Below are 14529 nucleotides of genomic sequence, written 5' to 3'. Positions count from 1 at the left end.
AAAGAGATTAAGAAACACTAGAATTAACACATTCACTGCTAGTTCAGTTACACCTACTTCTATTTGCTGTATTTAATTTAAAATTTTAGAAATATTCATTATAATTGCAGAAAGCAATTTGTAATTTGTTTACAGAAAGCATTTTGTAATTACCTTCCTAAAACTACTGTAAACAGTACGCTTACTGTATAAATTCAATTACAGTGAAACCCTAAAATTCTGAAAACCAAGACAAATTTACAAACTGAAGGCTGTCTCAAGCTAAGTTGAGGCTGGTTACTTGAGCTGGAAAGGTCAACTATTTATCTTGCCTGTCAGTGTAAATTAGTAATTAGCTATAGCTCATCACTTACTCCAGTTAAAATATTATAAACTTATAGTTACATACAATGTATACAATATAAATTTATATTTATAAAACCATTAGGGTGGTATGTATAATAAAACTAACAAATCTCAATCAAGTAAATTAGGTGGACAAAATGGTTGATTTAATTTATAAAAAGTTAATTTTATTGTCATCTTTGGTTTTGCTGGGAGATTTGTAAAAGAACTATCCTTTTAAAATAATGTGTTCAATTTTTATTACAGAGTCAAAAAATACCAATATATATGCAAAATATTGTGAGTATTTTTTATTTGTGAAAAACATATTTTTTTCTAATTTCTGTAAAAAATTATTTGTTATAAACAATGAGAGTTATATGCGGTCAACACCAAGATAACCCTTTTTTAAAATTAAATTTAAAATAGTTCTATTCAGCAACTTATATTGGTATGGAATTGTATGGTATTCTATGAGTATAACAATTTCAACTGAAAAATAAAAAAAAATGTGGTGCAGTGCCCAAAAAATTCAAAAGGAATGAAATAAAAAGTAAGATGAAAGAATCAGAACAAATTTCTTACCAAAAGTTGTTTAAACTCTCTGAATTGTCAGCAGTAATTGCACACTTTTGTTATATCAGTTTAAAAATAACTAAATATTTTTTTAACAATCAACTTAGTATTACATTATTTCTATAATACTTTTTTAAGTTATTCATGTTTTAACTAACAAAAACCATATACATAGACATGTGTTAAATACAAATATTATGTATTTGCACTTATAAAAAACTTTTTTACCAGTTATGGTTTATTGTGTTTTAATTAGGAAAAAAAAAATTAACTGTCTCTGAGAAAGGTTACATTTTCAATTATTTCATCCGCAATATTTAATTCATTTGTCTTCTTATGAGTAGATTTGTTTGAACCATTTCATCTTAGTTTATCTATTTTTGAATAATTCAAATTTTATTTTGTAAGTATATTATTGTTAATTTTAAAGATATGAAAATATAAACTGATCTTTCTTTTTCTTTTGATCTCTGAGAGTTTTTTTTTAAATGGGAATTACTTTTCTCATTATTTTGTAATTTTCCATCTAATATATTTTTTATTATTCTTTTCACTTTCTTTTCTAAGTTATCTAGAATTCTTTTATTGCTTAGTGTTAGGGTTTCAATTGCATGTAGGGTTTCTGATTTTATTAGTGATACATAGTGTCTATCTTTGAGTTCCAACAATGTCTTCTTCTTAGATGTGTTTTTGGTTCAGTGGAATGCTAGTTCCATTTTTGAGTTCTAGATTCTATTGTTTTCTTTTCTAATGTGTTCAACCTGATTCACTCAGACATTTTAAAATGTTCTTCAATTTACATCTTCAATTTTATGATTATTAATTTCCAGTTTTTGGGTGAGTTTTTAATATTTGTTAGAGTTTAAATTTTTTGAAGGAGATATTGGGTCCTATTTTGGCTGACTGTTTTTGCAACTCTTTAATTTGTATTTCTGTTTTGGACCAATCTTTAGCTATAAGTGCCACATCATCTGCAACTACTAGGCAGTAACATTTTAGTCCTTTTGTTCCTATTTTAACCCCATTATCTTCTATTATTTTGGTTACATTCTTTAACTACTTGTAATGCACAGCTGAATAAAAGTGTTAATAATTCATCATCTAGTCTGACTAATTTTGATTAGAATTGATTCTGATAATTCTTCCACAAATTTTATTTTAGAATATGTGTCAGTTAAAGTAGTTTTGATTGTGTCTATAGTTTTGTTGTCTAGGTCTAATTTTTTTAATTCTGATATTATCAGTGGAGTCATATGCATTTTAAAAGTCAATGAATGTTATTACAAATATGCTTTATTTTTGAGTTTGCTATAATTCATAATATTTTTAAGGTTAAAAATTTATTTGGTCCATGATCTACTTTTCCTAAAATCACTGGATATTCTGGAAGTTGGAGATTTAATTCTGCCCAATTTAGTAATGTTTTTGAATGTAACAAAATTTTGTGTGTTACTTCTAGTAGTGAAATTTACCTATAACTGTTTGGGTCTGTTTTTGAACCTTTTTTGTGGAGTAGATGTAGTAAAGCTGTTTTCCAATCTGATGGAATTTCTTCTTTAATGAATGTTAAGCACTGATGTTGGCTTTCTTAAAACATTCTGCTGCTATAGAATTTTTCCATAAAGCCTTAAGTTTAGTGTTAGTTCTACGATTTATTTGATATCAGGGGTTTTTATTATTATTTTTTAATTATTACTATCTAAAAGTTCATCTAATATGGTAATATTATTTCCATAAAACAAAATTTTTAATTCTATTTTAAATAAATTTCTAGGAAAATTTTTCAAATGGTCATTAAAAATGGCAATAGAAGCCCTTTCTTATAAATCAAAGGATTATGTTGAGTTATACAAAAACAGCTCTGTTGTCTGTAGGGAAAACTAGAATGCAGTCTGAAGGGAATGTCTAAAAATACATAGCTATATGTAAAAACTTGATAAAACTGTAAGATTTCTAATGGACAAATATAAAAATTGAAAAAAATACTTTTCTTAAAAAAATTGCAATACTAATTGTTATTACTGATGGTGGTGCACAAAAAATATTCTACAAAAAAAAGTTTAGCAAAAAATTAATAAAATATGTTAGTGAAAATGTGGATGTAATATGGAAAAGAATTCATGCATTTGAACAATTTAAACATTTTTTTTTTTTTTTTAATTAACATTACTTTATTATTACCTGGATGAAATTTAAAAAAGTAAGTTACTTGCAGATTTATTATTTTTTTATATTTGATATAACATTTAAAAAACAACTTGGATAAAAGTAATTTTATAATTAAGAGTTAAGTAAATCAGTTAATTAATTTTTATATAGAATTTAGAATTTAATAGACTATTATAATTAACATAATAGCTTGTTTACATTTTTCTAATGTGAATGCTAAACCTAATGCTGAATAAAGCTGTGATTCACCAAATGGATACTTAGTAGAAAGAAAACTATCTTCATTTGCTTATCATGTATTATTAATTATTTTTAAGATAATTTTTAAAAATGATCAGACAGTGCCCTTCAAGAATATAGAAAATAATATAAAACAATATTTAAAAAAAAAAGAAGAATTCTTTTGTAAAGAAAACCAGGATAGAAAAGTAACTCTATATTTTTCAGTTAATTACTTTAATCAGTACCTAAAAAGATAACAACAGAGCCAAAAGACAGACATGCTAAGAAAAAACACAGAAAGCAATTATGATTGTTTTTTTATTGCATAACAGCTACTAGATGACAAAGGAAGATTTTTTATTTATGCTGTTATTTTTCTTGGGCTACAGAAACAGTGAATGATACTGATAAAACTGAGCAAAAAAATAACTCATGATCAAGAAAATTGGAACATAAATTTTATTCCATGTTATAGAAACAATGAGTTTTTATTTGGCTTTATCCTTGAACTCCAATGATTGAGTCTATACTCATCACTGCCAGTTGTTGAGCTAATACTGAAATTTTATTTCAAACATTTGAATTTAACTTATTTTTTCTCTTACTTACTTATGGAATCTGATAGTTTGCAGACTCAAGCTGGATAAATTTTATTGTAGAAGTAAGAAAAGGTAAAGTAATTTAAATCTAAACTTTTTAAATGACAAACTGATCCAAGATGTATAATAAAATGGATTTATGGAATGTGGTCAAAAGATAAAAATATCTGACTAATGCTTTTTCACTTAACACATTGTCATGAGTTATATGTTTCATAATGTTCAAGTGGGTAAAACTGTGGTACTTTATGTATTTGTATAAAATTCAAGGTTATTGTCAGAGTTGGTGGATTTGTGATTTATTTCCATGAGATGGTTAGCAAACTCTGTGTTGCTGTGGTGGGTTTTCAAGTTACGTTGTATCTGTATGATACTGTAGAGCATTGAGCAATCACATCGGTATTCTAGCCATATTGCATTTGTTTTGTGTGTAATGATTAATTATGTTTTATTTGTTGTTCTGAACGCTCCATTGTATTCATTTTTTTTTAAATCTGTGAGTGTTTTTTAATGTGATATATTTTTTATCTTATTTTTGTTTATTTTGTATAAGAGTGTCACTGAGTTTTGATTCTCTTTAATACTGGAGAGGGGCGGGGGTTGAAAAGCTCATGAAAAAATAAAAACCACTTCCTTAATTTTTTTGAGATAAATCTTTTTCATTTCTCAATGTAGTCTTCTTTTAAGCTTATACATTGCATCCATGCTGCTCCAATTTGTTGAGTTGATCTCTTCCAAATAATAGGATTGTCCAACTCTGAAAAATAGGCATTTGTTTCTGCAATTACCTCTTCATTTGAATAAAATCTCCTCTCTGCCAGCAATCTTTTCATGTTTGAAATAGTAGTCCGAAGGAGCCAAATCTGGAGAATAGAGGGCATGCAGAGAGAGTTTAAACCCTAATGCTATCAATTTTGTGGACACAACTGCTGAGAAGTGAGCAAGTGCATTATTGTGATGGAAAATAACTTTTTTGTGGGCTAATCGTGGATGTTTTTCTTGCAGCTCAATTTTCAAATGGTTCAATAACGATACATAGTATTTACCTGTAATCATTTTTCTAAATAATCAATGGGAACTATCTCTTGCAAATTCCAAAAGATAGTTTCCATAATCTTCCTGGCTGAAGGAATGACCTTTATCTTCTTTAGAGCAGGCTCCCTGCTGGCAACCTATTGTTTGGATTGTTCCTTGGTCTCAGGCATGTAGTGGTGTATCCATGTTTCATCTACAGTGATGAAATGATGCTTAAAATCATGTGTATTTTACTGAAACAGCTGTTAACCACTCATGGAACCTCACACTTACACGATTTCATTTTTGGTCAACTGTGAGCAATCAAGGCAACCATCTTGTGAATGACTTTTTCATGTTCAAGTACTGATGCAAAATATTATGCACCCATTCAGTCGAGATGCCCACAGCACTAATAATTTCACGTGCTTTCACTCTTTTATCAGAATTTTATCAATCATTTCTGGCGTAGTGACCTAACAAGGCATCCAGAACATTTGTTGTCACTTGTGCTTATATGACCACTTTGAAAAAAAATTTTGAAACCACTTATAAAATGTTCTAATCAAAAGTCCAGATTCACCATAAGATTTATCAAGTTTTTCTTTAATCTCCTGAAGTGATTTGTTCTTCATAAAGTAATATTTAACATGTTGGCTGCTGCAATACATAAGAAAAATCGTCACCCATAGGCCGTGAAATAAAAACTACTAAGACTGTTTCATAAGTGCTATATATTATGCCATTATGAAAAAAATACAAAACAAACCTGGAATAACCAAAAGAATGTGAGGATCACTGGTGATCCTCACAGCACACAAATGATAACTGTATTACCAAAATGCCTTGAGGATCACCAGTGACCTTCACTTACAAAATTATAAGTATTAATTTTTATTTGAGCTTTACTTAATGATTCTTATTGTAATTTTATTATGACTTCATTGTTTGTGACTGGCAGTATAACACTGTAAAGATAAATTTCTTACGTAAATCACACTCTGTTGACAAAAGTTTTACAACTTTTTGTGATACATCCCACCCTTTCTTAGCAGCCTCTGCATAATGACCAGTATATGTTCGCCTTATTTTTCTTTTACTTTTGTCTCTTTCTGTAATTGTATTAAGTGTTGCTTTTCATTAGCTTGTCGATGTTGATTTTGTACTGGTTGAAGAATATTTCCATCTCTGTCCATACCCAGTATTTGCAATACAGTTCTTCTCAAAATGTAATAATTTGAATTTTCTTGGAGTGAAAGTGGTTATAGATGAGCCACGCATTTACAACTGAGGTATTTAACAGTCCTTCAAAAGCTACCTTGAGGTACCATCGTATTGTTTTTCTGAGAGGGGTAAAAATAACTAATCATCTGATGTGAGAAATCAATACCTTGCTTAGCTTTAATATAATCAATAATAGCTAAGGACATTTATACATCCATCCAGTTCTATTTCGTTGTCCTGTTTCAGCCTTAGTTCATGTTTAGCTGAATGGTAAGTATGCAATTTTTCTTCCATTTTGCTACTACATTCCCATCCCTTCATGAAGGAATTTTTCTGCTGATTTTCCTGTTTGTGGGTAACATATTATTATGAAACCTACATTATTATGAATTAAAACCCAGAAATTCTCTGGGTTCTGAATACGAACAAATATTATTAAAGAGAATGCAAATACTTCACAAGAAATGACCACCATAACACTCATATGAATATAGTACTAAAACACGCATGAAGTAGTTTCAAGGACAGCAGAGGCATGTAGATACTATTATTAGCATTATGAGAGGGCCACAAGACAGATTCAAAGCGCTTCAAACAGGTCATGAATTTCTATAACTCATTTTAAAATTATGTGAATTGAGGAACCATCATGGATCCTCACGGCCTCCCAGAAACATTTTCTGATGAACACCAGTGGTAGCCAATCATGGCAGCCAACTGTTAATCAACAAGTGAAACTCTTTTTCATCCATTTTTTAGAAATCACTCAACTTTCTAGATTCAAATGGGTGCCAAACAGAGAACTTAACTGATCAGGTTGAAACTTTGTGCATGTTCTTCCAAAAGATGCTACTAACTGAAAATCCCCTTAATACACTCCAGTAGTGCAGCTGTTGGATTTCACATTTTTTCAAACCATCCTCAAATTTGTTTTGTAAAGTAGAGAAATTTTCTTTTATAATAATATTTGTTATGTTTATGATTTCTGAAATTTTTTTGTAGCAATTTTTTGTGTTTTTCAAGAATGAAAAGTGTTTTGTGTTACTGAGATGTTAGTATACAGGTTTCTTATGTCAAATGTTATTGTTGAAGGGAGTATGTTGTATTTTTTATTTTATGAAGTCTATGTCTTTTTATTTGTAAATCTTTATTTTTACATGTTTTTTGATAAACTTCTCCATGCATTGGGCAAGTCTCTTGGGAGACACATTTTGCTAATTTGTGACTGAGCATATTGGTGGAGTTTATGAATAATTTGAGAATGTACAGAATTTATTCACTCAGAAAATTAGATGAATGTGATCAGAAATTTTTATCCACACTGACAGATTTAAAAATGAAAAATACTTGATACTAGTATTACCACTACCTGATAGTCTGTTGATATAGACTGTAACAAATGTGCATACATAAAGAACAACTTTATTATAATGATAGAGTTTTTCTGCTACTTGTATAAATGCAGAATCGTAAATTTGATCTTCATAAACTTTGTATTTAAATGAAGATGATCACACAATTGTGGTGAATCTACCTGATAGTCTGTTGATATAGACTGTAACAAATGTGCATACATAAAGAACAACTTTATTATAATGATAGAGTTTTTCTGCTACTTGTATAAATGCAGAATCGTAAATTTGATCTTCATAAACTTTGTATTTAAATGAAGATGATCACACAATTGTGGTGAATAAGTCAAGTAAATGATGAAAAAAGATTGCTAATGTTTCATTAATAAAAAGATATGGATCATAAACAGTCATCAGAATATAAGGATGTAGAGAAAAAATTTATGAACTCTTCTATTCATATTTATAAAATGATATAACCAAAAAAGAAAGGCTTCAAAGAAAAAATTGCAATCACCTGAAGAGGAGAGGTTTTGTTTAACTCTTGAAACACAAGATAGAATATGTATGTCATTGTAACAAATAATCTAATTGGGAGAAGATATGAGTCAACTAAAATTCATGTGAAAGTCAAGGATAAGAAACCAAGAAATAAGAAATCCCAGTTTTAAAAATCTCACAGTGCTTATTAATATGCAGTTTACCGATCTGTGATGGTGCAAATAATAGTAATAAATAGATGTAAAAAAGTATTGTGAATTTATTTATATTTATAAAGTACAAAAAAGATAAAAAAAAACTAAATTCAAGAATATTGTAAGAACAAGAAAGCATAAAAGAAATATCATACATGTATAGAGTATCACGAAGTTCTCCCAGGACTTTCATAACCTATTCTACTCAGGAAAACGATGGGAAAAGTCCATATAAACATATATCCTAAAGCGCTTTGTTTGCAAGTTATGGCTAGTGAATGATTTTGTCTTGAATTTCAGATATCCCCGTAAAATGAAGTCATACTAAAATTTTTAGGACGTTAATTAAGGGGCAGAATTACGACCTGAAAAGTTGAATAAAATAGGTCCCAGAATCTGCAGTAATTTTTGAGAAATCTGGGATGAAAGCTAATAAATTGGGGTAAAAAACTCTATATAGTATAGTATACTCGATATACTTAATGTACCTTACAAAATAATTTAACAGTAGTATAGTATTGTGCATTGTTGATCTGCTGTTATTTTATTGCCTACTTTGATATAATAATTTTTTCGTTAGTGAAGGAACTTTGTTAAATGGGTGATACACACAAAACTTTTAAAGAAACATTGTAGAGAATTTAATTCTGAACAAAATGGTGTAAGATAAGTTGAATAAAACAAAGAAAGACTAGAAAAACTTGAATTTTATTTAGAAGCAATACATTACTACATTTGTCATAAAAGTACTCTTTAATGTAAACAAAAACCAAATTCTTTTTTTGTGATGTGAAAAATATGTAAAAATAAAATTTACTCTTAAAAACTGCTGTTAAAAGAGCTTTTTTAAAAGCTGGAGTTTACATATCAGGCGTAAAATAAAAATTGCTTGGATAATAATTTTTTTATTAATGACAGAAATACAATAAATTATTTGAAAAATGATTATTTCAGAGTTGGCAATACAATAACAGCTGATCAACATTGCGCAATACTGTATTACTGTTTAAATCATTTTGTAAGGTACATTAAGTATATTGGGTACGGTGAACTGTGTTGTCGTTAGCGAAGGATTTCTGAGAATTTTAGTAATGCCCTACTTATTTACGACAGACAAATATGCTAACATGGTATTAATTTTGGATGTATGTAATAGTAATGCTATAGCAGAGGCAGTAGAATATGAAATACATTTTTTGATTCGCAGGATTCCAGATGCAAAACAATTAGAGTAACTTTTTGCAATCTTCGGGAAACAGGTTCACTACCTACTATCATACTAGCTACGAACGATCTGTCCAACACAACACTGTTATTAATGAAATTATTATCAGTACAGTTGAGCGCAGTCCATCAGTACACGACGTCTTTCTAAGCTGATTGGAGTCACATACAGTGGTTTAGAGGATACTTAAACAAAACAAGTTTTATCCTTACAAACATCCAATTCAACATCTACAACCAGGAGACCGTCCGCTTCGCTTGGAGTTCTGCAAGTGGTGGAATACAAATCGACAACTCTACAAGTATGTTTTATTTACCGACGAGGCAAATTTCACTCGAGATGGTGTCAACAACTTATGTAATGTGCATACATGAGCAGAAGTAAATCCTCATGAAACAGTGGAAGGCAATTTTCAAGACCAATTTGGCATCACTGTATGCTGCGGCCTTTTTCATAATCAGCTGTTTGGACAGTTCATATTACCTGACCACTTAAATGCTGAAGTTTACTTGTACTTTCTTCAAGAATTGCCGCAGCTGCTTGAAGATATTCTTCCAGGACTGAGATGCAAAGTATACTTCCAGCATGATGGTGCACACTGCTTCCCTTGTTCCTTTTCCACTCACTTAAATCATCAGTTTCCTGAGAACTGGATCGGTCTTGGAAGTCCACATTCCTGGCCACCAAGATCGCCTGATTTTTACCTTTGATTATTGGATCTGGGGACGCATGAAAAATATTGTATGTAAAAATAAAATACATTCTTGTGAAGAATTTATGGATGCAGCTGAGCAGTTTAAGGACAGCTCTGAAGAACTAAAAAGAGCAACAGAAGTATGTCAAGAAACATACTGAAAATGTCAGGCTAATTTTTGAACATCTATTATTAACTGGTACATATAATGCACTTTTAGCTGGCGTACTGTTTCTAGAACGTGGATATCGGTGTTTTTTGGGGACTGGGTTTCAATTAACCACACATCTCGGGCATGGTCTACCTGAGACTGTACAAGACTACAGTTCATTTATACTCCTACGTATCATTCTCTTTCATCCTCTGAAGTAATACCTTATGGTGGTTCCAGAGTCTAAACAGAAAGAGAGAGAGAGAAAAAGTGTACTGTTTCTAAATAAACTTTTTCTAACTTTTGCTCAGAATTAAATTCTCTACAAGTTTTGTTTAAAAGTTTTATGTGTTTATTACCCATTTAACAAAGTTACTGTACATCAAACACAAAAAAACAGGTTTTTTTATCCCAATTTATGAGTTTTCACCCTAAGAACTACTGCAGTTACAGTTCTGGGAACTATTTTATTCAATTTTTTTAGGTTGAAAACCATAAGAAAACACTAATTCCGCCCCTCAATTAACATTTTAAAAATTTCAGTATGACCTCATTTCACCAGGATAGCTGAAATCAAGTGAAATCTTTCACTAGCTGTAACTTACAAACAAAGCATTTTTTTTTTTTTTGTAACCTCTGGGTCCCCAACAGGTATTGCTTCAGAGGATGAGATGGATGATTTGTAGTGTGTGTGAAAATGCCATGCCTGACCTGGATTCGAACCCGGGACCTCAGATGAAAGGCCGAGATGCTACCACTGGTGCCATGGAGGCCGGCAAAAAACAAAGCATTTTAGAAAATATTTATTTTACCTTTTCCAATATTTTCATGAGCAGAATATGTTGCATGTTATGAAAGTCCCAGGAGAACTTCATGATACACTCTGTACATTTATTAACTAACTACTAAGTATATATATAATCAAAAGTCTTAAATTTTTTTGGTACAAAAATCTGAAATGGAACAGTGTCATATGTATACAAATCTTTAAAAAATAATAACTTAATGACAGCTTTATTACAATGCAAATGAAAATCTAATTACAAATATGTGTCATTAAACATTTTGTTACTGTTAATAATATTGATAACAATTAAACAATAAAAACCTCTTTATATTTTTCCTTATTATGTAATGCATGAATTTTTAAAAAGTATGATTATGATTCAATTGTAACAAAAATAAAACTCTTTCATGTATTCTGTTCTACACCTATATAATGGAAACTTATTTTAAAAAATACATGTAATAAATTTTCACAATTTTTTATAAGTAGTTTATAATTCTTTATGTACTTGAATGGAATCAAAAACCAAAAATAATTTACCTGACAGAAGTCCTGATTTATATTATTATTTTTATTAAATTAATAAAAATAATTTATTTGGCAGTTAAACAAAAATCAGTTATGTGTGTGTTTATATATTTAAATAAACACATACATTCATTAAAACACACAAATAAAATACACAACTCTCAGTAATGTGTATTTATTTAAATAAATACATACATTCATTACAACACAAAAATATTATACACATTCTCTCAAAATCCAAGCTTTTTACTCCTAACATTTTCTACTCTTTATTAAATATGTAAAATATTAATTTTAACATGACTGTTGAGACAACCAGATATAGAATTATAATTATGTTATTCAGATCTGAAAATGATTTCAGGACAAAATATAAAAATTTCAAAACTACTACTCGTAAGTTAAGATTTAAAACAGATTAAAGAAAAAAAATGATGTAAATTTATGAACTCTAAGTAAAAATAAAAACAATACGGATTTTAAGCACTTATCTACTGGATGTACAGAATACTGTGAATTCTATTCTCATGAATGTGTTGCAAAAAACGATCCTATTCAAGAATTTCCTTTTGACTAATTACTTTTCATCAGTATTAGTAAATGTTAAGAAAACCAATTTTTAAACCACAGACATGAAAAATTTTAATTTTTTACTAGAGAAATTAAGAAAGATTTAATGATATCAAATTTAAAACATTTTAAAATTTGCTTATCAAATGCAATTTAAAAGACTTATAAATTATATATAGCACAAAAATTGTACTAATAAAAATTGTATTATATTAAGAATATGTAATTTTTTTGCTTCGATGATAAATTCATTTCCTGGTAGAGGTATCGTAGATTAAATATTTGTGCTACAGTAAACCATGGAGAAGTTCTATGAACATGAAATAAGTTTACACTTGTTATTTATTGACTTCCTTTGACAGGCTCAGTAAAGTTAAAATATTAAATTCTCTAGAGAGTTACGGTATCCCAAAACGTTAGTGAAGCTGGTGAGAATGACCATGTCCTATAGCATAGGTGTGATATTGAGTGATGGAAGAACGAGCAGATTTTGACATGACAGAGGAAGTCAGGCAAGGGGATGTGCTCTAAGCTATGCTCTTAACCTGAAGCTTCAAAAAGCAGTAGAGAACATTGATAAGTGAGGAAGTATTATAAAGAGAGTGGTACAAGTACAGGCATATGTGGATGATGTTGTCCTGGTGGCAAGAAAATAGAAGGGGCGAATTGAAGGAGATATTCACACAAATAGAGGAGACAAAAAAGGCTGAACTGGAAATAAATGAAGGAAAAACCAAATATCTAAAGATGAACAATGCAAAAGCAGGAGAACAAGGAAATGATATGAAAATTGGGGCCCACACCTTCAAAAATGCCAGAAGTTTCATGTACCTGGGAATGGAAATTAATAGTGACAAGTACATGGAGTTTGAAAGAAGAATTACGCTTGGTGATTGTGCACACTTTGCCAATGCTAAGTTAATAAGATATAAAATGATCACACAAGGTACTAAAATGAAAATCTATAAAATGTTAATTTGACCAATGATGACCTATGGATGCAAAGCATGTACCTTAAACATGGGAGACATTAAGGCTTTGAAGGAGTTCGAACAGAAAATAATAAGGAGAATATATGAACCTGTTTTTGAAGAAGGAGCATGGAGGACAAGAAGGAATGAGGAAATGGAGGGAATACTGCAAGGACAAAATATTATAAGGATAATAAAGTCACAAAGAATTAGTTGGCTCGGTCACATGGAAAGAATGACAGAACAGAGATTGCAGTGATGGATAATGTGCGGAGGATTAAACAGGACTAGGAGAAGAGAGGCCAAGAATGCATTGGTTCCAGATTGTAACAAAGGATCTGACAGCAATGGGGGTGAGATGATGGAGAGAGGCAATGAGGGACAGGGAAAATTGGAGGCGAATTGTGGAGGAGGCCAAAGCTCACATTGGGCTGTAGCACCAGGATAAGAAGAAGACAAATTAATATTAAATTAATTAATTCTTACCTAACAAGTAACTATTATAAAAGAACTCTTTATCAGTGTTTTTTTTTTTAACAAAGAACAAGTTCATATAGCAATTACCATAATATGTATTTTTTTATGAAGTATATATATTATATATTAAGATTATGTCACTTCTAGATGAAATGAGATCTAAAGAAATTTAAATTTAAAAAAAATACTTAATAGCATACCTGTGTAGCTTTTCCTCCAGTCCACTGTGCAACACCTTTAGCAACACCAGTCATATTTTTTCCAGCACAGATTAGTGCTTCTTGAACCTCATCAAGATTTGGTTTTATCGACACATTTGGTATCATTAGAACTGAATTCAATAAGAATATCGGCACATTATCTATAAAAAAAAATTATGTTACAAGTATATAATTATTTATATAATTGTTATATATATAAATTAAAATTATTATTTTACTTCTTAATTTTTTTACTTATGTTTATGAGTTTTTACTGTTTTAAAATAAAATTACATCTATTTATTAAAATCTGATTCAAGGACATTATGTCGAAGAGACTGCATATTGCCTCACTATGAAGTCTCTTCCCTTCCCTTAGCATGAACTTATAAGTTCGTACTACGGTAATCGATCAAAAAAATAAAAAAATAAAAACCAAACTAAGTTTAAAAAAACTTTGTTAATTATCAAAAATTGCTTTGAAGAAGCAGTTATAAAAATAGGTCAATTTTAGAAAAATTATAATTAGGTCGATTTAAAAAAATTATTTTTAATATTTTTTTTAATAAAATCATTTAGTTCAGACTGTGAATAAAGCTCTGGTGGACAGCTATCTTTGGTTTCATACTCCTTGATGTTACCTTCATTTAAATCACTTGTGGAACTATCATTTTAGGTAAATTTTCTAGTGGAATTGAACTGGTACATCTGGACTATGAGGAACTAGGTGTAAAGCAGATCACACATTTGG

The 14529-nt window shown here is 29.7% G+C and overlaps 1 protein-coding gene across 1 annotated transcript in view; it reads right to left on the bottom strand.

Annotated features, from left to right (window-relative positions):
* Dhc1 (dynein axonemal heavy chain 1) overlaps positions 1-14529 on the bottom strand; it is a 224683-nt gene that overhangs the window by 154229 nt on the left and 55925 nt on the right. Inside the window, exons 19-20 of the mRNA XM_075372596.1 lie at positions 13779-13939; positions 12491-12493 (exon numbers count right to left, since the gene is read on the bottom strand). Of these exons, the coding sequence (XP_075228711.1) occupies positions 12491-12493; positions 13779-13939 (164 nt within the window). The remainder of the gene's footprint in view (positions 1-12490; positions 12494-13778; positions 13940-14529) is intronic.

Source organism: Lycorma delicatula, chromosome 8 (genome assembly GCF_047948215.1).
Source record: "Lycorma delicatula isolate Av1 chromosome 8, ASM4794821v1, whole genome shotgun sequence".
NCBI classification, from domain to species: Eukaryota; Metazoa; Arthropoda; class Insecta; order Hemiptera; family Fulgoridae; genus Lycorma; species Lycorma delicatula.
The sequence above is the reverse complement of the archived record's forward strand: the minus strand, read 5'-3'. Positions and strand labels throughout refer to the sequence as shown.